Source organism: Schistocerca nitens, chromosome 2 (genome assembly GCF_023898315.1).
Source record: "Schistocerca nitens isolate TAMUIC-IGC-003100 chromosome 2, iqSchNite1.1, whole genome shotgun sequence".
Taxonomy (NCBI): Eukaryota; Metazoa; Arthropoda; class Insecta; order Orthoptera; family Acrididae; genus Schistocerca; species Schistocerca nitens.
Window position 1 is genome coordinate 345175947 of NC_064615.1, and position 27348 is coordinate 345203294.

At 40.0% G+C, this 27348-nt stretch overlaps 1 protein-coding gene across 1 annotated transcript in view; it reads left to right on the forward strand.

Moving 5' to 3' along the window:
* The window catches only part of LOC126236158 (juvenile hormone esterase-like), a 90110-nt gene that overhangs the window by 18740 nt on the left and 44022 nt on the right, over positions 1-27348 (forward strand). The window contains exons 2-4 of the mRNA XM_049945245.1: positions 12898-13023; positions 20287-20446; positions 20727-20912. Of these exons, the coding sequence (XP_049801202.1) occupies positions 12898-13023; positions 20287-20446; positions 20727-20912 (472 nt within the window). The remainder of the gene's footprint in view (positions 1-12897; positions 13024-20286; positions 20447-20726; positions 20913-27348) is intronic.

The following is a 27348-nucleotide window of genomic DNA, read 5'->3' on the forward strand; positions in this document are numbered from 1 at the left end:
CATGACTGGTAAATGACGCAGACCTGGTAATGAAGTTATAATAAATAATTAGATTAGAAAATGACACACTTAAAGTAGTGGATGAGTTTTGCTATTTAGGGAGCAAAATAACTGCTGATGGTCGAAGTAGAGTGGATATAAAATGTAGACTGGCAATGGCAAGAAAACTGTTTCTGAAGAAGAGAAATTTATTATCATCGAGTATAGATTTAAGTGTCAGGAAGTCGTTACTGAAAGTATTTGTATGGAGTGTAGCCACGTATGGATATGAAACATACAACAAATAGTTTAGAGAAGAAGAGAGTAAAAGCTTTCGAAATGTAGTGCTACAGAAGAATGCTGAAGATTAGATGGGTAGATCACATAACTAATGAGGAGGTATTGAATAGAATTTGGGAGAAGAGGAATTTGTGGCAAAACTTGACTAGAAGAAGGGATCGATTGGTAGGACACGTTCTGAGGCATCAAGGGATCACCAGTTTAGTAGCCTAGTTTGCACAGGATAGTGTAGCATGGAGAACTGCATCAAAACCTGTCTCTGGACTGAAGACCACAACAACAACAACGACTGGCTGCCTGTTGGCAACGCTGCCTCTGCACTCAGTTAATCGCAAAGTTATATTAATCAGTGTACAATTATTTACAAATATTCAACGAATCACAACACCTCAGATGTCAAACTTAGGCAATAATATCTAGGAAGAGTTTCTAGTGGAGGTCCCATAAATGTCAATGGACTATCTCCAACCATTATTTTTCTTTGCAAAATCATTTTTACTACTCGTAAACATACTGGGTACGAGTTGTGTACGTACTTATCTGTTCATAAAACAAGCCACTTCTGTAGGACACTTATGGCAATGCCTACTGACATCATGATGAGGACTGTGCTCACTTGAAGGAGCATGTTTGTAATCAATGACACTATATTGAACTAAATATTGTACTGCTTTATAGCTCCTGGTTTAAAATCGTAGTGAAAAGAAAAAAAAAATGAAACTATACAGCGAGCTGGAATAACTGAAAATAACAAATGAGTGAACCCAAAATGGAGTGTGCAACACTGAAAAATCAGAAAAAATTGGCAAAGAGAGAACCAAGCAGAAAAGCAAAAGTGAAATGATCCAGTGAAGATATTTCTGCTGCTAGGTGCAGTGATGAGAAAACGTGAATGAATACTCGGTTATAGTAAGCTAACTATTTTCTTATTCTGGGAGTAGACTTGAAAAATTGGTTGAGTTCAGAAAACTGTTTTAATAAATCAAGTGTGCCTCCAATATAATTAGTCTGGGATTGCCCCGATATCTTATTCTAGCTTCCACCGCCATCTTGAAAAAATCTCGATAAATTTAGCTCTTTTTTCAGTTTCCTCAAATTTTTCAGAAGTTAATTGAAAAGTAAATCTACACTCTGCAAACCATCGTGAGGTCCATGGTAGAGGGTACATCCCATTGTACCAGTTACTAGTGTTTCTTCCTGTTCCATTCACGAATGAAGCACGGGAATGCCTCTGTGCGTGCAGTAATTATTCTAATCTTATCCTCACGATCCCTTTGTGAGGATACGTTGGGGGTTGTAGTATATTCCTAGAGTAATCGTTTAAAGCCGGTTTCCTGGGATAGCTTACGTCTGTCTTCAAGAATCTGGCATTACAGTTCCTTCACTATCTCTGTGACACTCTCCCATCGATTAAAAAAACCTGTGACCACTTGTGTGCCCTTCCCTGTATACGTTCAGTAGCCCCTGTTGGTTCTATCTGGTACAGGCCCATCACAAGCAATATTGTAGGATGCCCCACATGAGTGATTTTTAAGAAATCTCTTTTGTAGACTGATTGCACTTCCCCAATAGTCTACCAATAAACCGAAGCCAACCACCTGCTTTACCCACGACTGATCCTATGTGATCATTCCATTTCATATCCCCAAAAAGTGTTACACCCAGGTACTTGATGAGTTGGCCAATTCCAACAGTGATTCATTGATATTATAGTCATAGGATACTACTATTTTTTCGTTTTGTGAAGTGCAAAATTTTCCATTTCCGAACATTTAGAGCAAGTTGCTGATGTCTGCACCATGTTGAAATCTTATCAAGATCTGACTGAACATGCTTCTCTCAGATATTACTTCATATTACTGGAAATTGAAATAAGAACACCGTGAATTCATTGTCCCAGGAAGGGGAAACTTTATTGACACATTCCTGGGCTCAGATACATCACATGATCACACTGACAGAACCACAGGCACATAGACACAGGCAACAGAGCATGCACAATGTCGGCACTAGTACAGTGTATATCCACCTTTCGCAGCAATGCAGGCTGCTATTCTCCCATGGAGACGATCGTAGAGATGCTGGATGTAGTCCTGTGGAACGGCTTGCCATGCCATTTCCACCTGGCGCCTCAGTTGGACCAGCGTTCGTGCTGGACGTGCAGACCGCGTGAGACGATGCTTCATCCAGTCCCAAACATGCTCAATGGGGGACAGATCCGGAGATCTTGCTGGCCAGGGTAGTTGACTTACACCTTCTAGAGCACGTTGGGTGGCACGGGATACATGCGGACGTGCATTGTCCTATTGGAACAGCAAGTTCCCTTGCCGGTCTAGGAATGGTAGAACGATGGGTTCGATGACGGTTTGGATGTACCGTGCACTATTCAGTGTCCCCTCGACGATCACCAGTGGTGTACGGCCAGTGTAGGAGATCGCTCCCCACACCATGATGCCGGGTGTTGGCACTGTGTGCCTCGGTCGTATGCAGTCCTGATTGTGGCGCTCACCTGCACGGCGCCAAACACGCATACGACCATCATTGGCACCAAGGCAGAAGCGACTCTCATCGCTGAAGACGACACGTCTCCATTCGTCCCTCCATTCACGCCTGTCGCGACACCACTAGAGGCGGGCTGCACGATGTTGGGGCGTGAGCGGAAGACGGCCTAACGGTGTGCGGGACCGTAGCCCAGCTTCATGGAGACGGTTGCGAATGGTCCTCGCCGATACCCCAGGAGCAACAGTGTCCCTAATTTGCTGGGAAGTGGCGGTGCGGTCCCCTACGGCACTGCGTAGGATCCTACGGTCTTGGCGTGCAACCGTGCGTCGCTGCGGTCCGGTCCCAGGTCGACGGGCACGTGCACCTTCCGCCGACCACTGGCGACAACATCGATGTACTGTGGAGACCTCACGCCCCACGTGTTGAGCAATTCGGCGGTACGTCCACCCGGCCTCCCGCATGCCCACTATACGCCCTCGCTCAAAGTCCGTCAACTGCACATACGGTTCACGTCCACGCTGTCGCGGCATGCTACCAGTGTTAAAGACTGCGATGGAGCTCCGTATGCCACGGCAAACTGGCTGACACTGACGGCGGCGGTGCACAAATGCTGCGCAGCTAGCGCCATTCGACGGCCAACACCGCGGTTCCTGGTGTGTCCGCTGTGCCGTGCGTGTGATCATTGCTTGTACAGCCCTCTCGCAGTGTCCGGAGCAAGTATGGTGGGTCTGACACACCGGTGTCAATGTGTTCTTTTTTCCATTTCCAGGAGTGTATAACTGAATCATCTGAAGAAAGCCTGATTTTACTATTAATATTGTCTGCAAGGTCATTAATACACAACATGAACAGCAAGGGTTCCAACACACTTCCCTGTGGCACATCCGAAATTACTTCTACTTCTGACAATGACTCTCTTGCCACGATAACATGCTGTGTCCTCCCTACCAAAAAGTTCTCAATTCTGTCACAAATTACAACTGATACCACATACAGTCGTACTTTAGACAATAAGCATAGGAGCGGTACTGACACAAATGCTTTTCAGAAATCAAGAAACACTGCATCTACCTGGTTGCCTTGATCCAAAGCTATTGGCATGTAATGTGAGAAAAGTGGGAGTTAGGTCTCAAATGTTCGATTGTTTCACAAACCAAGCTGGTTAAAATTGAGTAGATCATTATGTTCAAGGTAACTCATTGTGTTTGAGCTCAGAATATGTTCTAAGATTCTACAACAAACCAATGTCACGAATATTGGACTTCTACTACCGTACCTTTTTTGTAGAGGGGAGTGACCTCTGCCTTTTTCCAAGAACTGGGCACAGTTTTTTGTTCCAGGGATCTACGACAGATGGTTAAAAAGTGGACTAACTCAGCCCCAAATCCAGTACAGAATCTGATAGGGATCCCATCAGGGCCAAGAGCTTTGTTCAATTTTAACGGTTTCAGCTGTTTTTAAAAAAACTGGCACTAATACTTATTTCATTCATCTTTTCAGTGGTATGAGGATTAAATCAGGGCAATTGTCCTCGGTTTTCCTTCGAAAACGGAGTTTTAGATTTTGTTTTGCTATCCTTAGTTTCAGTTCCTGTCTCATTGGCTATGAACTAGACACTATATTTGGTGCCACTAATAGCCTATACATACGACCATAATTTCTTTGCATTTTGTGAAATGTGATTTGACAATATTCTGCTACGGTAGCCACTGAAGGCATTACGCATTGCTGTCTTGACAGCATTGCATTAAGCATCTCTCTACCTATAGCCCTATTCTTTGTTTATTATACAGAAATTTCTGTTTCTTTAGAAGTTTCTTTACAATATCTCTTTACCATGGAGGTCCTCCCCATTATGAACTGTTCTACTGAGTACATATCTATTCAGTGTGTGGTCAACTATTCTTTTAAACCTGATCCAGAGTTCCTCTGCATGCCCCTGACCTGTGCTGAAAGTTTCAAGTTCCTCATTGTGATATGACATTACTGATTTTTTATCTAGTTTACTGAACACACACACACACACACACACACACACACACACACACACACACACACATATATATATATATATATATATATATATATATATATATATATATATATATATATATATATATATATACTTGTTTTAGTTGTCCTTTTTGCTTTGGTAATCACTGTTTGCACAACCACGTCTCGCCACTGATACCAGTTTCGATGCAGACATCCTCAAAGAGGTCAGGTCGATTTGTTGCCATTAGATCTAATATATTTCCATTGTGAGTGGGGTTCCTAACTATCTGTTCCAGATAGTTTTCAGAGAAGACATTTAGTAAAGTTTCACAGGATGTCTTATCACGCCCACCACTAACAAAACTGTAATTTTCCCAAGAAACTGTTGGATGATTAAAGTTTCCAATGATGATTACAGTGTGATTGTGGAACTTACAAACACGTGAACTGAGATTTTCTCTGAAGTTTCGGTTACATCAGGATATGAGTCTGGTGGGAGATAGAAGGACCCAATCTCATTTTATGCCCACTCTTGGTACTGAGTCTTGCGCAAACAATCTCATATGCAGCTTCAATTTCTACCTCAGTGGGTTTGAGTTGTTTTTTTTTTTTTCTACTGAGACAAATACACCACCTCCATTTCCCATTTCACTACCCCTTCGATATACACCTAAAATTTCCCCAAAATTCTCACTGCTATCAATATCAGGTTTCAACCAGCTTTCTTTAACTAGTATTATGTGAGCCTTACTGTGTTCAATATCGCTTCAAACTCTGGCACTTCTGTTGTGAATGCTTCGGCAGTTTACCATTAGGATTTTAATACTCTCACCTGTGCAGGGGGGGGGTTATTGCTTTCGATCTTACACTGTTACTTCTTGGTCTCCTACAGCTATCATTATCGCGATTGAATGGAGAGTCGCCTAATCTAAAAAAACACCTTGTGTGCACCCCACACACAGTCAGCTATCTGGGTAGCAGCCTCTGATGTGAAATGCACACCTGATCTACTTTGTGGGACCCTACATTTCTCAACCCTATGGCGCAAGTTCAAGAAGTCGCAGTCTAGTATGTCACAGAACTTTCGAAGTCTCTAGTTCAGTCCTGCCACTCGACTCAGAACCAAACGGCCACGATCAGTTCTGGGGACAACACTGCAAATTGTGAGTTTCACTGAAACTCCTCGCACAAGGCTGGCCCTCTCAACTTTCTCTGTCAGTCATTGGAATGAACCAAGAATGACTTTGGAGCCCAGATGACAGGCATCATTTGTTCCAATGTGATCCACAATCTGCAGTTGGTTGCAACCTGTTCCCTCCATGGCTCTCGGAATAGCCAGTTCAAAACATTGAATGAGGCCCCCAGTTATACACGCTGAGTGCACCTGGTGTCCTTTCCTGTCCCTTGATGCCATTTTCCTAAAGGGTACCATCCTTTACCGTACATTTGAACTGTCGACGATTAATAGACCCCTACCCTAAGCCTCCTGACACCGGACAAAACAGGTTTCCCCACAACAGGTGAAGTGAATCCCACTGGTCAGTTTCAGTTTCAGTGAAACATAGCACCTCAAACAAGGCAGTCAACGAAGGACTTTAAATGAAATCTGCTGGCTGTCTTTTAATCCGTAGAGCTAAAAAGTTGCTAATTCCTTATAAGAATTGAAGCAGATATCAGAACGAGATTTTCATTAAGGCAACACAAATCCGTTTGTTAAAAATTGCTAGTTTCCTAAAACGTTTTGGCGTTAGTTGCAGTTATTAGCAAACTCGAAATTTACGATATATATATGGCTAACCTCTTAACCCTTTCAGACCCGAATTTTTTCTGGAGCAAGGAAATTTTTTAAAAATACTGTAATGGACTTGGATGATTTTTTAATGATTTTAGAAGCAACATTTATAAAAAGATATGTTACCATTTTCGAAAAAAATGTTGTACACATTTGTGTACACTTGGTCTCAACCAACACTGAGATCATAGCAGACAAAACTAATTTATTTAAACATTACACATAAATTTGAAATCATTTACACACAAAATACATGCAAGATTCACCATAGTTTTAATTAAAAATGAAATGAGTCAGGAATTATGTTCATTATGTGGTTCTAATTGATATGAAATGAACGGAAACACTTTTTTTTCCTTTGACAAACAATAATGTACATTACATTTTATTAATGAACGTTCGTTGCATCCCGGAAATTTGCACCTGGTAGGCAGTGCACCATTTTCATGAAGAGGCAAGTGTTGTGTTCCATCAAACTGCACCTCTTTAGGAGGCCTAGTTTCTCCTCGTCGTCTTTGAACAGGTGTATCTGGAGGTGTGTCAGATGGTTGACCTCGTTTTCTATTCGAGATATCCTGTTACGGATGGCAGTATAGAAAGGGCCGAACTTTATAGAACTTGTCTTTATTGTCTGCTGGTATAGCCATGTTGTTAACAAGATGTAAATTTGTTCTGAGTTGGAAGAATCTATTTCTGGGCATACTGTCCAAGAATAATTGCATTTTCAATGTTGTGTCCCAGTACATTCGGACTCTAGGAAATTTTAGAGTTCCCATGATTATATGAAGCCCAAACAAGATTTGGATTTCCGCTGGTGTAGTTTGTTTGAAATTGCTAATTGTTCCACTCTGCAAGGCATATAGGTTTGTCATATCAGCCATAGTACTGAACTGATCATTGGTAATGTACTTGCTGAAATGTTGAAGGAGAAAGTATTTCCTGTTCTTCAATACATTGTTCCCATTCGTAATATGAATCCAGTATAGAGAGAGGACGATGACGCCACTTGATGTCTTTTTTTTCTGACAAAATGTATTTTACATCACTGAGCTCATTGTTGGTAAGTGGATCACTGTCTTGAATATCACTGTCGTTGTTATCATTGTCACTGCACACACCACTTTCTGATTATTTGCAGTTGACTCATCATTGGTCTCTCCCCTGTTTATTTTGTCATCCCCCACTCTGACTTCCTTCTCTCTTGAAGTACAGTAGGATTCTACATCAGGAAATGATTCTTCATCTGATGATAAATCGATATCTAACACCTCTCCATTCAGCAGCATATCTAAAATGGCATCTGCATCTCGCTCAATGTTGAAATACTGTTTCTTCGACATGATCAACAGAACTGAAATATTCACAGATAATATTATCAGTAGTGGTATTTCCCTAAAATAATAATTTACAGTAGACCTAACGACATTGTCATCAAATGGAGCTTCAATGCTATGTCTGTTTTCCTAATTGTTGCTCATAACAGTACCTAGTAATACAACATACTTCATATGTTTTGAATAAATCCCAGTCAAAACTCATACAATCGTCAGGATAAAAAGTAACTGTTCCAACAAGCACTTCATATGAAGGAAACACAAGATACTCAAAGTTATGTAAAACATTGTTCTTAAGACCTCATGGCTACAATTGTGCACACAGAAAAACATCGCTTCTTGTTGTTGACTAAAACAAATGATTTTGAAATATTTATTGTTGTAATAAATAAATCGAACATCCTACAATGTTCGTGCAAAACAATAATGCTGGTACTCAACTATACTGTGGGTTATAGCTTATACCAAAGACTACCAGGTACTTTCAAGGTCACAAACTGCTCTGCACTGCTACGTTAATCTGTCGATATGTTTATAGCGCTGCACAACAGATAGCAGCACTTGTGCATGGTGAAAAGAATGAACATTCACAAATTGAGGACAAATATTTGTATTGCAGTTAAGAAGTCGTGAAAATTAATGTATACAATTGTAACCACAGGGTCTGAAAGGGTTAAGAGAAAACTAGATGGAATACAAAACTTTAGTTACAAAATCGGCTACAGTAACTAAATCATAAACCCCGATTTGTTACAAATTGCTCGTATATTATGCAAGGACAATGGTAGCTTACGAAAATTCTCAAAAACTCACATTTATTTGCGTTGATATACAATGAGATTTAGGTGTGATGTATACTTTGGCTGAAGTGTGAACCACAAACGCTGATTTGCTACGAATTAAATTACGCATCGGAAATACTCCTATTACAAAGTCACGAAAATATAGTTTTGTAAGCGTCCGAAAATTTTTAAACTAACCTCTTTCTCACGTTATTGCGCAATGAAATTAGAGATATATTGTTTTGATCGAGGATAGGCCTACTGTCCTTAAAAATTTTGAAAGAGCACAACTTAGTTCAAGCCTACAATTGACAGTAACAATAATAGTTTATCGCCACACTCGGGAATGTTCGAAATTGCACACTATACCACCACAGAAACGGGTATTGATACAACCAATGAAAAATTACGCAGAAGAAGATACGCTAACAGTAAAATATGCGAATATATAACTTAAAATCGACACACGCTCTTGCACAAGCGGTCTCATACAATGAAAAATTTTTAAGTCGGCTTTTATATATAAATAAACGTGCGTATTGTACGGATTTTTCACTTAGCTGATACTGTGCACACTTCTACAGTGGCGACAGTGGCGTGCCGAAGATCACTGCAGCGTACGTTTATCTCGACCAAAATCGTTAAAATGTGCAGCACCAGCAAAGCACGTCTTCTGCCTGTTGCAGCTAACAATGGTTTATGATACCTAAAATAAAGACCATTAAATTCTCAGTCAGTTTTCGGTGGAGGGTATTGTAGATACATTGTGCCAAAAATGTACTGGTACCCTGTCAAACTTTTACTGAAAACCCAGTTTTGTCTCCACAATGCGTGAAATAATCACAAAGCTGCAGTGCATCAAATTTGGTGTTTATTTAGTGAGTCCAATGAAGAGAAAAAAATGACCTGTATCATTGAAGATACAAATGTTTCACTAGCCGTCATGCCTTGCTCACTGGATTTGGTGTGCCCAACCATGATCTTCCCTTTGCTTTTAAAAGCGAGTTTTTTGCATAATGTAAAACATTACTTTGTGCTTATAGAGACAACTTTATAAAAAAATAAATGGATTAATGGTTCTAATATTCTCACTGTGGAATACATGAAGTTTATGGCAAATTGAAATATCACTTGTTTATTCTACACCAATCTATTTTTATAAAACAGGAATAGTATGGGCACAATATAATGTAGGTTTTATGAACGTTATGCGACTTTCCCAAAGTTCACAGTAAAACTACCCAGGGGCTCATCATGAGGAGGTAGTTGCATGTCAAGTCCCGCATGTGCCCTCCCAGCCAACCAACGATTCAGTTTATTCAATTTTTTTTTTAATTAAATTAACAAAGGTAATGAGAAATTACAATAGCTTTTCTCATTTTACACGTGTTTGGAGGAGAAAGGATCTGTTATGTTATACTATATTTCTTAGATTTCTTCATACTTAATCCATAATCAAGGTCTGTTCTTTTCCTTCTTCTTTTTCTTGTGTGGTGGCATCACAATTTATGTTGCAGTCATCTGTAATAAGATTGATTTCATCAGTTTGGGCATAGGTTTGCAAATAGTAGGGCATTTCATTGCATTTTTCTTGAACAGACAAACTCCAAGACAATTTTTGCAAGGTGTGCAATGTATGGTTTTCAGGATCTTCTAGAGTGTTACTTCTTTATAAGTTTGTAATGGTAAATGGCGGTAGATTGAATTTTGAGGTCTTCCTGTACAGTTGCAGTGAGTCCCGCTTTATTCTTTCTTTATTTTCTTCTTAGTCTTGCACTTTCAAACACATTCTGTTAAGCTGTGGTTTCATTTCATAATGAGAATAAAACACATCTATGAACTTTTTTCCCATGTCATCACCCTCATCAGCAGTAGCATCTGTTGGTTCTCACAAGTGCTTCTTTGTCTCTTAACAACGTAAGTAATTCAGTTTTCTTTCTACAAAAAAGCCAGCTGTGGTGGCCGAGCGGTTCTAGGCGCATCAGTCCGGAATCGTGCGACTGTTACGGTTGCAGGTTCAAATCCTGCCTCGGGCATGGATGTGTGTGATGTCCTTAGGTTAGTTAGGTTTAAGTAGTTCTAAGTTCTAGGGGACTGATGACCTCAGATGTTAAGTCCCATAGTGCTCAGAGCCATTTGAACCATTTGATTTTTCTACGAAAAATAACCAAGTTGAGTTACAACCACTAAATGTATGTAGAAATAATCAGCATCAATAATGCTAGCCACAATTAAAGTATCTGCATCATCAGCAGTGTGCTTATGAAGTATTGATTTTGAAGTGCCTGACTCAACAAAGAGATTAGAGGCTATTTGGTTCTTTGTTTAAAAGAAACACTCGTTTTGCCATGTTAACCAGTGTTAACCAGCAGTTGTTCTGCTGATTTAGTACCCCTCTCACTTGTCACATCAGGGTATATGTCAAATACAACCATATAAATTTCCTTTACTTCAACTCTATGGTCACAACTTTTTTAGTCCTCAGACTACTGGTTTTGGTCAGCAATGACCATCTTCAGATCTGTTTTATAAAAACACGTCCTAATACACTAGAGGAATAGTGGCACCGTCAAATGCTAATCATAAAATCAGTGCCAGCATCATCAAACATATAGAAAAAATAGTATACACAAGAGTCATCTTGTCAGCAGCACTCTGAGTGCTGCTGTGACTCTTGTGTATACTATTATTTGTATATGTTTGATGATGCTGGCACTGATTGTATGATTAACATTTGACGGTGCCACTATGGCTCCAGTGTATTAGGATGTGTTTTTATAAAACAGATCTGAAGATGGTCATTGCTGACCGAAACCAGTAGTCTGAGGACTTAAAAAAAGTTGTGACCGTAGATGTGAAGTAAAGGAAATTTATTCTATTTTCAGATCATTGTTCAATTCATGACCATGTTGCAGCTTGTGGAAAACAATCGGCTGCTTTACCATAACATTTCTTATTGTATCTTACAGACTTTGTAACTATTGTTAAAAAGTTCTTTTTCCTTCCATACCACTCTATGTAAAACAAATCCCCATCTCTTATGGACTTTGCCTTTAAATCAGCTGGTTCTTTAATACAATTGCAGGAATGGTAAAACACAAACTGTCCAGTATTTTGTATATCAATTCCATCAACTACCAGAAATTAACTTTGGTGCAATGTAAACAAAAATAGTAATAAAACTAACCTTTGGCATCTTTACATCACAGTGTGTATTTAAGCACAAGAAAAGGGCCATTAGCTGTGTTTTTTCAATGAATATATACAAACAACTATGATCTGTGATTGATGTTTCACAGTAATCTCTTTTTAATGGTGTCCTCCTTCGTGAGACAGTAGGTAGTAGCACATATAATCAGATGTATACTTCCTTAATTAAAAAAAAACTATATATATATATATATATATATATATATATATATATATATATATATATATATATATATATATATATATATATATATATATATATAGAGTTATAATAGAGGGAAACATTCCACGTAGGAAAAATATATCTAAAAACAAAGATGATGTGACTTACCAAATGAAAGTGCTGGCAGGTCGACAGACACACAAACGAACACAAACATACACACAAAATTCAAGCTTTCACAACAAACTGTTGCCTCATCAGGAAAGAGGGAAGGAGAGGGAAAGACGAAAGGATGTGGGTTTTAAGGGAGAAGGTAAGGAGTCATTCCAATCCCGGGAGCGGAAAGACTTACCTTAGGGGGAAAAAATGACGGGTATACACTCGCACACACACACATATCCATCCACACATATACAGACACAAGCAGACATCTCACAAGCAGACATGTTTTAAACATGTCTGCTTGTGAGATGTCTGCTTGTGTCTGTATATGTGTGGATGGATATGTGTGTGTGTGCGCGAGTGTATACCCGTCCTTTTTTCCCCCTAAGGTAAGTCTTTCCGCTCCCGGGATTGGAATGACTCCTTACCCTCTCCCTTAAAACCCACATCCTTTCGTCTTTCCCTCTCCTTCCCTCTTTCCTGATGAGGCAACAGTTTGTTGCGAAAGCTTGAATTTTGTGTGTGTGTTTGTGTTTGTTTGTGTGTCTATCGACCTGCCAGCGCTTTCGTTCGGTAAGTCACATCATTACATGAACATTGTTGCATAGTATTCCAATTGTCCTTTTGGTTTAAAAACAGCTTTTGACACATCCGCTTACAATATGATGGCTTTTGCAGCCTCCCTCTCCAGTGGACGCGTGGGATGGAATCTTAAATGCGACAGTGGATGGACCCTGGTGTCCTCAAGCAGAGAAGCCCAATGGGAGTGAAGACTGCTTGTTCCTGAATGTGTATACATCACAGGTACGTGACTTGTAGCTACTAATAGATACAAGCATAACTTTACCATTTTTCTGATTCACATATCATGAAGTTTTGTACCGTTGATGATCCGATTCCTTAAATATAGATGCAGAAGAGCAAACCTATCTATTTTTGTAGCAGCAGCAGCAGCTTTTAACTCTGTAATGACATCTTTAGATAGGAATATGAACAATGTAGGAAAAGATAGAATGCTTCTTATCATAAAGAACACATGTTAAGTTGCAGACAGGTACAATTAAAAGACACTCCCATACAGATTTTGGCCAAAGCCTTCATCAGCAAAAGGGAAACACACATCATTCATACACACAAGCAAGCATACCTCATGCACACATGACTGCCAACTCCAGCAGCTTGGGCCGGAAATCAACTATCACATGGTTTGCAAGCAGCAGTCTGGAGGAGGTGGGGAAGGAGAAGGGGAAGAGGAAAGGATAGTAGTGCATGGATGGGGGTTGAGACGTTGAATGCTGTATGGCAGTGTGTGCAGGGACTATAAAGCCAACAGGCACAGTGTCCGGAGGTTGTGGGACAGGGAGGTGAAAAAAACAAAAAAAGGGGGGGGGAGTAAAAAATCAGAGTAGTGGGGAAAGGTGGGTGGGTGCATTGGTGCATTGGCAGAGGGTGGCAAACAACGAGCATGGGAGATGAGAATGGGGAGGAGAAGGTAGGACAGAGGAGGTGGAAACTGTTGGGTGAAGGGTGTGGGGGCAGTATGTTACCGTAGGTTGAGGCCAGGTGAATTATGGGAACAGAGAGTGTGTTGTAAGGCTAATTCCTGTCTGCGCAGTTCAGAAAAGCTGGTGGTGAAGGGGAGGATCCAGATGACTTGGGTAGTGAAGCAGCCATTGAAATGAAGCATGTTATGTTCAGCGGCATGTTGTGACACAGGGTGGTCTACTTTGCTCTTGGCCACAGTTTGGTAGTGGTCATTTATCCTGGTGGACAGCAGGTTGGTAGTTGTACCAATATAAAAAGCTGTGCAATGATTGCAGCAGAGCTGGTAAATGACACGGCTGTTCACATAGGTGGCCCAGCCCCTGATGGGAGGGGATAAACCTGTGACAGGACTGGAGTAGGAAATGCTAGGTGGGTAGACTGTGCAGGTGTTGCACCTGGGTCTTCCACTGGGATAAGATCCTAGGATGTTGTGGTGGTTGGGTGGGTGATGGAACACCACTTTAGGAGGTGTGGGGAGGATCTCAGGTAAGATGTCCCTCATTTCAGGGCGTGATGATAGGTAACCAAAGCCCTGGCATACGATGTGGCCAGTTGTTCCAGTCCAGGATAGTACTGAATGAAGAAGGGGACACTCCTTTGTGCTGTTTCTTTGGGGTGGTGAGAGGAAATGGCATGGGAGATCTGTTTCTGGACTAGGTCTGGAGAATAGCCCCTATTTGTGAATGTCTTTGTGAGAGCCTCAGCATACTGAGCAAGATAGTTCTTGCCACTCCAGATACGATGTCCGTGGGTGGCCAGGCTGTAAGGGAGGTTTTTTTTGGAGTGAAAGGGATGATGGCTGTCGAAATGCAGGTACTGTTGGTGGTTGATGGGTTTAATGTGGACAGGGGTGCAGATGTAGCCATCAGAGATGAGGAGGTCAACATCTAGGAAGGTGGCACGCTGGCTTGAGAAGGACCAGGTGAAACAGATGGGAGAGAAGGTGTTGAGGTTGTGAAGGAACAAAGATAGGGATAGGTGGCATCAACAGTTACTAGCTAGGATTCGGTTATTCTAATACATTAACTCTGAATCTACAAATGATCTTTGACATACTTGTCCACCTTCCTTCAAGGTTAATCCAGTTCAAAGTCTAAGATAAGGTGCCCTAACTATAAGATAAAAATAATAGTTATATTTTTAAATAATTCTTAATATTACACAACAAGAGCTCATAACTGAACAAAAAAATTTGTTGTAGGAAAGTTCTTGTAGAATGTAAATACTTTAGGATTAAAGGAGACCACTCTCCAAAAAGCAAAAATGTCATATTTGTTTGGCAGACCAAAGTGCAACGCCAGCCCAGTCCACCTATCCAGCATCTCCTACTCCAGTCCCATCACAGGCCAGCCCACCTGTGAAAGTAGCCATGTCATACACCAGCTCTGCTGCAAACACTGCACAGCCTTTTATGTTGGTATGACTACCAACTAGCTGTCCACCAGGGTGAATGGTCACAGCCAAACCATTGTCATGAACAAAATTGATCACCTGGTGGCACAACAGGCAGCTGAGCACAACATGTTAGAGCTCAGTGGCTGCTTCCCAACTTGAGCCATCTGGATTCTTCCCTACTCCACCAGCTTCTCTGACCTACACAGACAGGAGTTATCCTTACTACGCATCCTGCACTCCTGCAATCATCCTGGCCTCAATCACAGGTAGCCCACATCCCGGAAACCTCCACTAAACAGTTTCCCCTTCCCCCATCATGTCACTGCTTCCCATTTAATGTCCCCATGTAGCCTTCAGCATGTGCTGCTACCCACCGGCCACTACTACTATACCTGCCAACCCCCCCCCCCCCTCCCCCCACATTTCTAGCTGGCAAACTGGCACCCTTCTGAGCTGCAATCCACTCACACCCAGTCTCTACTCGTACCACCTGACACTAATAAACCACAACTGGCCAACCTGTCGCAAATGAGCATTGAAGCTGTCAGTTTAGCTGGCTGGCACCATAGAGGGGCATAGGTGCATGTACATGTGTGTATAAAGACCATGTATGTGTTTGTGTACTATAGCTCATCAAAGGATAATCTTGTACTAGCGCGTCAGTGGAGCCCCTCTCAGTTTGGCACCCCAATGAGCCACTGCTGACTGTGGTACATCCTGTGCAGAAATCTTACAGTTCTAGTGTCTCTGGTGCCTCTTTCAGCGTGGTGACTCAAGAGGCAGCTTGTGTCACTTGGGCTTTAAACCAGCCCTGATCATTTAACTAACAATTTTCAATGCAGACTTTAGTGACCATTTAGCTCAAATACAAAATCTGAAAGTAAATTGCATTACTGAGAATTACATGCCTTTAAGAATCACATGTAGATGCCAAAGCCAGGATAACATAAACTACTTCAGCAGCTTATTAAACATAGAAAAATGGTCACAGATTTATAAAATTAATGATCTAGATGAAAAGTTTAACACATTCACTGATAGAGTAACCCACTGCTTTCTACAGCTTTTACATTTATGTCTGTTCTCTGCAAACTTCTGTGAAGTGCATGACAGAGGGTACATCCCATTGTACCAGTTGTTAGGGCTCCTTCCTATTCCATTTTGGTATGGAAACTAGGGAAGAATGACTGCGTGAATACCTCAGTGCCTGCAGTAATTATTCTAATCGTATTCTCATGATCTCTATGTGAGTGATACTTAGGAACTTGTAGTATATTCCTAGAGTCATCATTAAAAACCTGGTTTTTGAAACATTGTTAACAGATTTTCTCAGAATAGTTTATGTCTATCTTCAAGAGTGTTCGAGATCAGTTCATTATCTGTGTGACACTTTCCAATGGATCGAAGAAAAATGTGACTACTTGTGCTGCCCTTTTTTGTATATGTTCAATATCCCCTGTTAGTCCTATTTGGTATGGGTCCCATGTACTGTTTAGTATTCTAGAACTGATCGAATGAGTGATTTGTAAGCAATCTCCTTTATAGACTAATTGCACTTTCCCAGTATTCTACCAATACACTGAAGCCTACCACTTGCTTTACCCACGACTGGGTGTATGTGATCATTCCATTTCATACCCCTACAAAGTGTCACACCTATGTATTTGTATGAGTTGGCTGATTCAAATGGTGAATCATTGATATTATTGTTATAGGACGCTATTTTTTACTTTTTTATTTTTTGCTATTCTGCGAAGTGCAAAATTTTACATTTCTGAAGATTTAAGGCAAGCTGCCAATCTTTGCACCACTTTGAAACATTATTGAGATCTGACAATATTTATGCAGCTTCTTTCGGATAGTACTTCATTATAGACAACTGCATCATCTGCGAGAAGTCTGAGGTTGCTATTAATATTATCTGCAAGCACTCCATCTTCAAGCCACAAGTGGCCCACCGGGATAGGAGGGGCGTGTGGTCAGCACACCGCTCTCCCGGTCATTATGATGGTTTTCTTTCACCGGAGCCACTACTATTCGGTCGAGTAGCTCCTCAATTGGCATCACGAGGCTGAGTGCACCCCGAAAAATGGCAACAGCGCATGGCGGCTGGATGGTCACCCATCCAAGCGCCGGCCACTCCTGACAGTGCTTAACTTCGGTGATCTCACGGGAACCGGTGTATCCACTGCGGCAAGGCCGTTGCTCTAATTTTACCTGCAAGGTCATTAATATATAACATGAACAGAAAGGGTCACAACATACATCCCTGGAGCACACCTGAAGTTCTTCTACATTTAACAAGACTCTCCAACCAAGGTAACATGCTGCATCCTCCCTACCAGAACATCCTCAATCCAATCACAAATTTCATTTGATTCCACGTATGATTATACTTTTGGCTATAAGTGCAGGTGTGGTATGGGGTCAAATACTTTTCAGAAATCAAAAAATACTTCCTCTACCTGACTGCCTTGATCCAAAGCTTTTGGTATATTATGTGAGAAAAGTGAATTGTATTTCGACCGAGTGAGGTGGCGCAGTGGCTAGCACACTGGACTCATGTTGGGGAGGATGACGGTTCAATCCTGCGTCCGGTCATCCTGATTTAGGTTTTCCGTGATTTCCCTAAATTGCTCCGGCAAATTCTGGAATGGTTCCTTTGGAAGGGCACAGCTGATTTCCTTTCCTGCTCTTCCCTAATCCGATGAGACCGATGCTCCCCCAAAATAACCAACCAACCAACCAATTGTATTTCCTCAGAGAACTGCACATAAGGGGTTATTCTAGAACAAGCAGTTTGATCACAGGAAGAATAAGGATTTCATGTTACAAGAAGAGACTATTTCATAAAACGTGTAACTTGAATAATTCCTCACCTAAATTACACATATATTAAAAAATATTTCAAGATATGGACACAAATAATGAAAGTAGCAAAAATAGTGCATAGTGATGAGTACATACATAATTCAGCAAATAAAGTGAAGAGCACATGGAGTGTTATTAAAAAATAAAATTAAAAAAAAAAGAAAGAGAGAAATAGACACAGAGGCAGAGAGAGAGAGAGAGAGAGAGAGAGAGAGAGAGAGAGAGAGAGAGAGAGAGAGAGCACTCCCTTCCAAAATGACAGTACATTTAACAACTTTTCCATAGGAATTGCAGATAATATTATAAATAAGCAAAAATAATAAGAATAAATAGTAACTAAGAATATACAATCCAATAAATATAAAATAAGCACATATAATTGTTCAATGCACATCAGCACAATCACACAAGCTGAAAGGACTAAAGCAAAGAGTGCTCTAACCCTAACTAAACTATTTACACGCTTAAGTGAGTGCTCATTCCAGGCATCCACTTCCCTTGATGTATTAAAAACATATAAAGCAATTCTATTGCAGAAAAAAGGTAAGGGAAATACTGTAAATAGATACAGACCTATCACAGTTGCTTCTTACAGTTCAAAAATATTAGAAAATATTGTGTATGTCAAACCTACAGAATCTGTAAGTAAAAAACAAAAAGGAAGAAAACAACAAACAAACAAAAAATGAAACAAATTCTAGGTAATGAACAACATGGATTCAGAAGTAAAGAGGTCAAAGATAACTGCCTTTTATGAGTGTATTAATTGTACACTAAGCCTGATGGACACACTGCAGAAACCAATAGGATTATTTACTGACCTATCAAAAGCTTTGGACGTGGTGGATCATAAGGATCTGTCCTCAAAGCTTGAGAAATATAGTATTCAAGATCTGTCCAACAGTTGGATCAGTTTCTTCCTCGGCAGTCCTACAGAATTAGTGAACGTCGAGCACACTAATGTGTACCTTAAAACTCTTTCTGGGCACTTATCAGAATACAGCTCAATTAAATATGGTATACCTCAAGGATCAGTAATGGGACGACTTCTGTTCCTTTTTTATGTTAATGATCTAAGCCTAATGTGGGTGCTCATAAAACAATCATATTTGCACATGATACCACAATTCCATTTAAAGAGAAAAGTAAGAAAGAATTACAGCAGTCAGTAAGCACTGTCACAAAACTAGGCAACTAGCTACAGAATTGTCAGCAAGTATTTAATAAATAGTAACAAAAAAGAGTCACACTAAAAGTTCACAATGCTTTAGACAAGGATGTTGACATCCCACTTCTCTCAATCAACAGTGAATCAGTTGGTTGTTGTTGTTGTTGTTGTTGTGGTCTTCAGTCCTGAGACTGGTTTGATGCAGCTCTCCATGAATCAGTTGGTAACAGTACACAATAGAAATTCTTAGACTTCGGGCTGCAAAGCAAATGTAAAATGGAATAGGTGTATAGAATATATTAATGCAAAATTGAGCAAGACTTACTAGCTTCTTTGTTCACTAAAATCCTGTTGTAGTAAGAAAACAATAAAAGTGCATATGCTGCCCACTTTCATTCTGACCTTAAATATGGAGTCATATTTTGGGGTAACTCTAAAGCAGTTACGAGCACATTCAAACTGAAAAAAGGACTATTAGAATCATGTTTGGATACAAACCTAGAGACACATCTAAATCATTGTTTAAGATATCTATCATTCCTCCATTACCACATATCAACATTATGGAAACTCTTATATTCTTTAAAATAAATGTAATAGGTAAGGAAAATAGACCGCCAAAAAATAAAAAAATAAATAAAAATAAAATATACTGTTATATTCATGACCACTTTACCAAACCTATCATATTACCTAAATCAACACATCTCTCTGCCAAAACAGTAGTTAAACTTTATAACAAACTTCCCAAAAACATAGAAACAAACAGTGACATCAAAACCCTTAGAAAATCTTGAAAGTCATATTTGCAGCATTACTGATTTACTCCACTGAAGAATATTTAAATATATGAATCAGTCTTTCCTTCCCATCCCGTATGGTAAGTCTCCCCTGACCCGGGATTCTGGGTCATACTGTACGCCTTTCCCTAAACCTCTCCAGTCCTTTTCCTTCACCCCTATGAACTGGAATCATTTTCACCCGTATGCATATAAATTGACTTGTCCAGTGTCTTATGCATAAGCTGCTTTTGTAGACAACAAGGATGAATAACAATATAATACAAAGATTGTATGTGTTCATTTCAGCTGCCAGACAAAAGAGACAGTCCAAAGAAACCAGTCCTCATCTTTTTTCACCCTGGTGCATTCTACAGCATGAGAGCCACCAGTGATTTATTTGGTCCAGAGTATCTCATGGATGAGGACATTGTACTGCTGACAGCAAATTATAGACTGGGGGCTCTAGGTATGTTTTATCCAGTGCCTTTACAGAAACATAAAGAAGAAATTGGAGTGAAATTGGTGTTATGTGATATTTGTATATTATGTTCAGTGAATGCTTTGTGGAGATACTATGTGCGGCCAGGAAGATGTGATAATTTCAACTGTTACTTGTCAAGATAGTTTTGCTGAAATTAGTGGAAATACAGGCATATTTTATAGTTTAGAGCTCTTACATAAATTCTGTCTCCTATGTTGAGGAATGTAATAAATTATTTTTGGGATTTTTTGCAACATCCTTGCAGGGTTCTTAAGTACAGGAGATTCTATTATGCCTGGAAATTATGGCCTCAAGGACCAGGTAGAAGTCCTACGGTGGGTGCAGAAAAACATTGCTGCTTTTGGTGGAGACCCAGAAAATGTTACAATTTGTGGTTACAGTGCTGGGTCATACAGTGTTCTGCTGCATATGCTGTCTACCATGTCAAAAGGTATGTTAAAGGTTTAACATATTATACAGTTAAAACATTTATGCAGTGAAGTATGAGTAGAAATACTATTCCAATCTGATGATGATCTTCATTTGTATTTGGGAGAGAAAAAAAAAATGAAAGATGACAGCAATAGTGATAAAAATGGTGAATGCAAGGCAACCATCTGCCAAAACTAGTATATGAGTGGCCCAGTGGAAAAGGGGCACATGCCACCAGAGTATGTTGTGTCAGGAAATGGGAATTAAAGAAATATGATTTTGAACAGTAATGTGAACTTCTGCTGTGATACCAACTGTTGTTACAGTAACCAGGTGGTGTTTTGCAAATACTATTAAATATTACGCCACTTTATTACAATTTAAAGTACAGAAAATGAAATCCTTGACACCTAGGCACATCACATAGCATGCCATCAATAGTCAAACTCCTCATCAATGTTTTCCTGTTCCATTATATCATCACTACCACCACGTAACAATGACTGATAAAAACTTGAACATATTGTAGGCACAAATTGCAGTAAGCTTTGAAGGTCCTTGAGCTTTGCTGCTTTAATTTGACATCCATTTGGATATTTAGGAACTAACTGGGAGTCTGCAGGCTTCGTAAATCATCCACGACACTTCTGTAAACTAACTCGCACAGGTTTCTCAGTTTGATTGTGTGAACTTTGATGACGTTCTTCCTTCACCATGTCTAAAGCTATTAAAACACTACTTTTCATTGGCCCCTCTAGATGCAACATTCTTGGACCAGACACACATCTCTTTTAAAAACTGTTTCCATCGAAACATATGGTGTTGGCAATGTAGTTATAAGTCCATGCACCAAATGAGTGCATCACTACCATACTGTTTTGACTTTTCAGAGCACTATATGCAGCTTCAGCTTTCTCAAGGTGCAGTTTGATGTCTGTGGATTTGGTGTTATTACATGCCTTAGCAGAATCACAAATTCAACAAGTATCACTCAACAGCAATTTAAAACCAATATTATATTCTGTGTTGAAAATGGTTTCATACACATGTTGTTTCACTAGGAACTCATCTGTATTTTTAATATCATCACAGTACAAACAATACATTCCAGAAATTGAGTGAACAGAGGTCATGTAGGACTGGTTCGGATTCTGCGTTATACTATAATGTGATGTGTTCCCCGGAAACATTTTGATGTGATTGCTAACCTAATTTTTTCTCTTGTTATCATTGCTTGCCTCCTCTATCCTGCCTAGGTGTATGTACATATACATGTGTTGTAGATTCATGACTCTCAGTGTCACATTCTTCATTGCTACAGACAGTCCTCAATCGTTTAACAGAAATGGCATGAACAGCTAAAAATGCAGTCCTACACTCTTCAACCTCAGTAACTGGAGTGTCACAAATAAAATACCCGAAAGTACCTTCCTCTGTCTTACTGCTGGAACCTCCTTCTTCTTCGGATACACTTTTTTGCACTTATTGGCCGCACTAATCCAAATAAATAAGCATTTTGCTTATTATAATCTCCAAACAAATAAAAGTCAATAAATATCACCTCCTTCTGTTCTTCATTCAATGTTGCATCTTTGGAGAAACTATATAGTTTTGCAGCAAGCCAATGGCCTTGCCGCAGTGGTAACACCGGTTCCTGTCAGATAACCGAAGTTAAGCGCTGTCGGGCTGGGCTAGCACTTGGATGGGTGACCATACGGTCTGCTGAGTGCTGTTTGCTGTTGGCAAGCGGGATGCACTCAGCCCTTGTGAGGCAAACTGAGGAGCTACTTGCTTGGGAAGTCATGGCTCCAGTCTCGTAAACTAACATACGGCATATCTGCATCCAGTGACACCTGTGGGCTGAGGATGACTCGGTGGCTGGTCGGTACCATTGGGCCTTCCAAGGCCTGTCCAGATGGAGTTTAGTTTTAGTTTTGCAGCAATGATCACTGTCACTATGCAACACTTTCATGGGCGCACTCTTATTTTTTTTGGGATTTATATTCTTTTCCATTGTTTCTTAATCTCTTTTTTCATTATCTTTCCACTCATTTTTTTTTTACAAATTCTTTTTTTCACATGCACTGTTGCATTTTCTTCGTGAGTAACATTAATAGCAACACCTATTGCTGCCATCTTGGAAACATATGAACAACAATTGAGAAATGCTTTCCGATTGGCTTTCTGAAACCAAGTCAGCCAACAAGATGAATCAACTCATGAGACACAGGGATACAATTGGCATGGGCCTCTTTTAACAGCAAATATAATATGCTCTTTTTTAAAGGAACGGGCACATGCCACAGTGCTAGAAGTTCCCACTAGATGGCATCGGCTGCCTTGCTGTACCAAAATCACTGTGCAGGTGGCATGTGCCGCTTTTCCACAGGGCCCCTTATATCTGACATATGACAGGACTGGTACAGTCTGGCTTTGTAGTGCTTATGGCTTGGTTTGGAAGAGAAATAGCGTCAAGAGAACTCATGTCTCTATGAAGCATTAAATTAGACTTCAAAATGTTTCATAAAAATATCTATCATGAACTGCGATTTCAGATACCTTTACAGTACACACCCTGACTGCACTGAGCAGTGTATGTGACTTTTCAATTTGCTTTTTAGTTAAAACAATTTTATTTCCTTCTTTTGCCTACATTATGCCACATGAATCTAATGAAAATAAACTTGAATTAAGAAATGATGATACCAGCCTTATTACACATTTACATCTACATCGCTACACTGAAAACCACAGTGAGGTGCATGGCAGAGGATGTATACCATTGTACCAGTTATTAGGGTTTCTTCAGATTCCATTCATGTATGGAGTGTGGGAAGAATGATTGTTTATATGCCTGTGTGCTTGCAGTAATTATTCTAAACTTATCCTCATGATCTCTATGTAAGCAATAGTTATGGGGTTGTAGTATGTTCCTAGAGTCATCATTTAATGCTGATTTATGAAAATTTGTTAATTGACTTTTTCGGGATAGTTTACATCTATCTTCAAGAGTCTTCAAGTTCAGTTCCTTCAGTATCTCTGTGACACTCTCCCATGGATTAAACAAACCTGTGACCATTCATGGTGCCCTTCTCTGTATATGTTCAATATACCCTGTTAGCCCTATCTGGGTGGGTGCCATAAACTTGAGCAATATTCTAGAACCAATTGCATGAGCAATTTGTAAGCAGTGTCCTTTGTAGTTTGATTACACTTCCCCAGTGCTCTACCAAAAAACCGAAGTCTACCACCTGCTTTACCCATGACTGAATCCATGTGATTATTCCATTTCATATCCCTATAAAGTGTTACACCCAGCTGTTTGTATGAGTTGGCCAATTTCAACAATGACTCATTGATATTATAGTCATAGGATACTATATTTTTTTCATTTTTGACATGCAAAATTTTACATTTCTGGACATTTGGAGCAAATCACCAATCTCTGCACCACATTGAAATCCTGTCAAGATCTGACTGATTATTTATGCAGCTTCTTTCAGATAGTACTTCATTATAGATAACTGCATCATTTGCAAAAAGCCTGAGTTTACTCAAGCCAAGATAACATGCTGTGTCCTCCCTAGCAAAAAGTCCTCAATAGAGTCACAAATTTCACTTGATACTCCACATGATCATACTTTGGACAATAAGCATAGGTGTGGTACTGAGTCAAATGCTTTTTAGAAGTAAAGAAATACTGCTCTACCTGACTGGCTTGATCCAAAGCTTGCAGTATCTCATGTGTGAAAAGTGAGAGATGAGTTTCATGTGATCGATGTTTTTGAAATCCATGCTGGCTGGCATTGAGGATATCATTGTCTTCAAGTTACTTCATTCTGTTTGAGCTCAGAATATGTTCTAAGAGTCCTTAACAAATTGATGTCAAGGATATTGGAAGGTACTCGTAGTTTTGTGGATCACTTCTAATACCCTTCTTGTAGATGGGCATGACCTCTGCCTTTCTCTAAGAACTGAGCATGGTTTTTTGTTTGAGGGATCTATGATAGATTATAGTTAAAAGGGAGGGGGGAGTTAATTCAGTCGCAAATTCAGTATAGAATCTGACAGGGATTCCATCGGGGCCTGGAACATTGTTCTACTTTAATGACTCCAGCTGTTTCTCAACACCACTGACATTAATACTTATTTCACTCATCTTTTCCATGGTACAAGGATTGAATTGGGGCAATTCTCCTGGGTTTTCCTTTGTAAAGGAACATTTGAAAACAGAGTTAAGCATTTCAGCTGTTGCTTTGCTACCATTAATTTCAGTTCCTGTCTCATTTGCTAGAGACTGGACACTAACTTTGGTGCCACTAACACCCTTTACAGACTACCAGAATTTCTTTGTGTTCTGTGAAAGATCACCTGACAATAGTCTGCTGTGGTAGTCACTGAAAGCATCACACATTGCTGTCTTGATAGCCAAGTGTGTTGCATTCAGCCTCTCTTTATCTATAGCCCTATGCTTTGTTTATTATGCAGTAATCTCTGTTTCTTTAGAAGTTTCTTTGCAGTGACTCTATACCACAGAGGTTCTCTCCCATTATGAACTGTTCTACTGGGTACATATCTATTCAGTGAATGGTCAACTAATCTTTTCAACTTGAGCCGGAGATCCTCTACATGCTCCTGCCCTCTGCTGAAAGTTTCAAGTTCCTTATTGAGATACGGCATTACTGTTTTTTGTATAGTTTACTGAACATATATATTTTTCTGCTTCTTGTAGTTGTTCTTTGTACTTTGATAATCATTGTTGCCACAACTGTGTCATGGTCACTGATAACAGTTTTGATGTGGACATCCTCAAAGAGGTCAGGTCGATTTGTTGCCACTAGATCCATTATATTTCCATCATAAGTGGGGTTCCTAACTATCCATTCTAGGCAATTTTCAGAGAAGGCATTTAGTAAAGTTTGACAGGATTTCTTATCATGCCCACCACTCACAAAACTGCAAGTTTCCCAATTAATTGTTGGATGATTAAAGTCTCCTCTGATCATTACAGTATAATTGGGGACCTTACGTACAAGTGAACTGAGGTTTTCTCTGAAGTTTTCTGCTACATCAGGAGATGAGTCTGGTGGGTGACAGAAGGATCCAGTATCATTTGACACCCACCCCTGATACTAAGTCTTGCCCATGCAATCTCACATGCAGCTTCAATTTCTATCTTAGTGGTTTTCAGTTTCTTGCCTATTGGGACAAATACACCAGCCCCATTTCCCATTTGCCTATGCTTAAAATTTCCTCAAAATTCTCACTGCTATCAAGTTCAGGTTTTAGCCAGCTTTCTGTACCTACTGTTATGTGAGCTTCAGTGCTTTCATGAGTGCTTCAAACTCTGGCATTTGGTTGCAAATGCTTTAGCAATTTACTATTAGGATTTTAATTTTCTCACCTGTGGAAAGCGTTTCTTTTGATCTTGCAGTGAAACTACTGGGTTTCCTACAGCTGTCGTTATCTGTATTGGACAGAGAGTCACCTAATGTAAAAAACGCTTGTGTGCACCCCACACACAGTCAGCTACCAGTATAGCAGCCTCTGATGTGTAGTTCACACCTGATCTATCTAGGGAGACTCTACAGCTCTCAATCATGTGGTGCAAGTCCAGGCAATTGCAGCCTAGCTTGTCACAGAACCTTCAAAGTCTCTGGTTCAGTCCTTCCACTTGACTCAGAACCAAAGTGTGACAATCAGTTCTGGGAACAATGCTGAAAATTGTGAGCTTTATTGAATGTGTTTATGTTGTGTTAAAACTTAAGCCTACAATATGAATTAGGAATATAAGATAGTTGAAGAGTGACTCACATACCTCATGTGACACTATCACTTACTTTTCTTCTACTCAGCATGTGTTACATTCATTTGCTAACAAAGCATATTATAATCTGTGAGGGCCATACAGAAAGTAAAGAATGTTTGTGCATACAGTCTGTGCACCTGTCTTGTGGTAGCCACTCATTAGTTCAGTGTGATGCAGATAGTTGCCACATGTGGTAAGTGCAGAGATGGCTGTGATCATGACTGTGCCAACTACAAAACCTGCCAACTGCAAGCTGCAAGTTGTTATTCGTCTTCCGCAAGCAGAAAATGTTGGGTCCTGTGACATTCACATCAGACTTATTACCATTTATGGTGAAGGTTTAACAAAAGCAGCCAGTGTCTGAAAATGGTGGATAATGTTTAAGACAGGGAGAACAGTTGTTCATGACAAAGAGAGATCAGGGTGGCTCTCCATCATAACAGAGGTGCTTATTTCAGCAATGTTGGTCATGTAATCCAAGAGAATCGATGAGTTACCATTAGTGATGTGTATGAAAATCTCAATAAGTCTCTCATTCAGTTGTGCACAAAATTGTCACTCAGCATTTAGCATACCACAAAAGCCACGCACAGTAGCTCCCACGCATGTTCAAGGATGACCAGCGAGCTGGAACAATGGGTGCTAC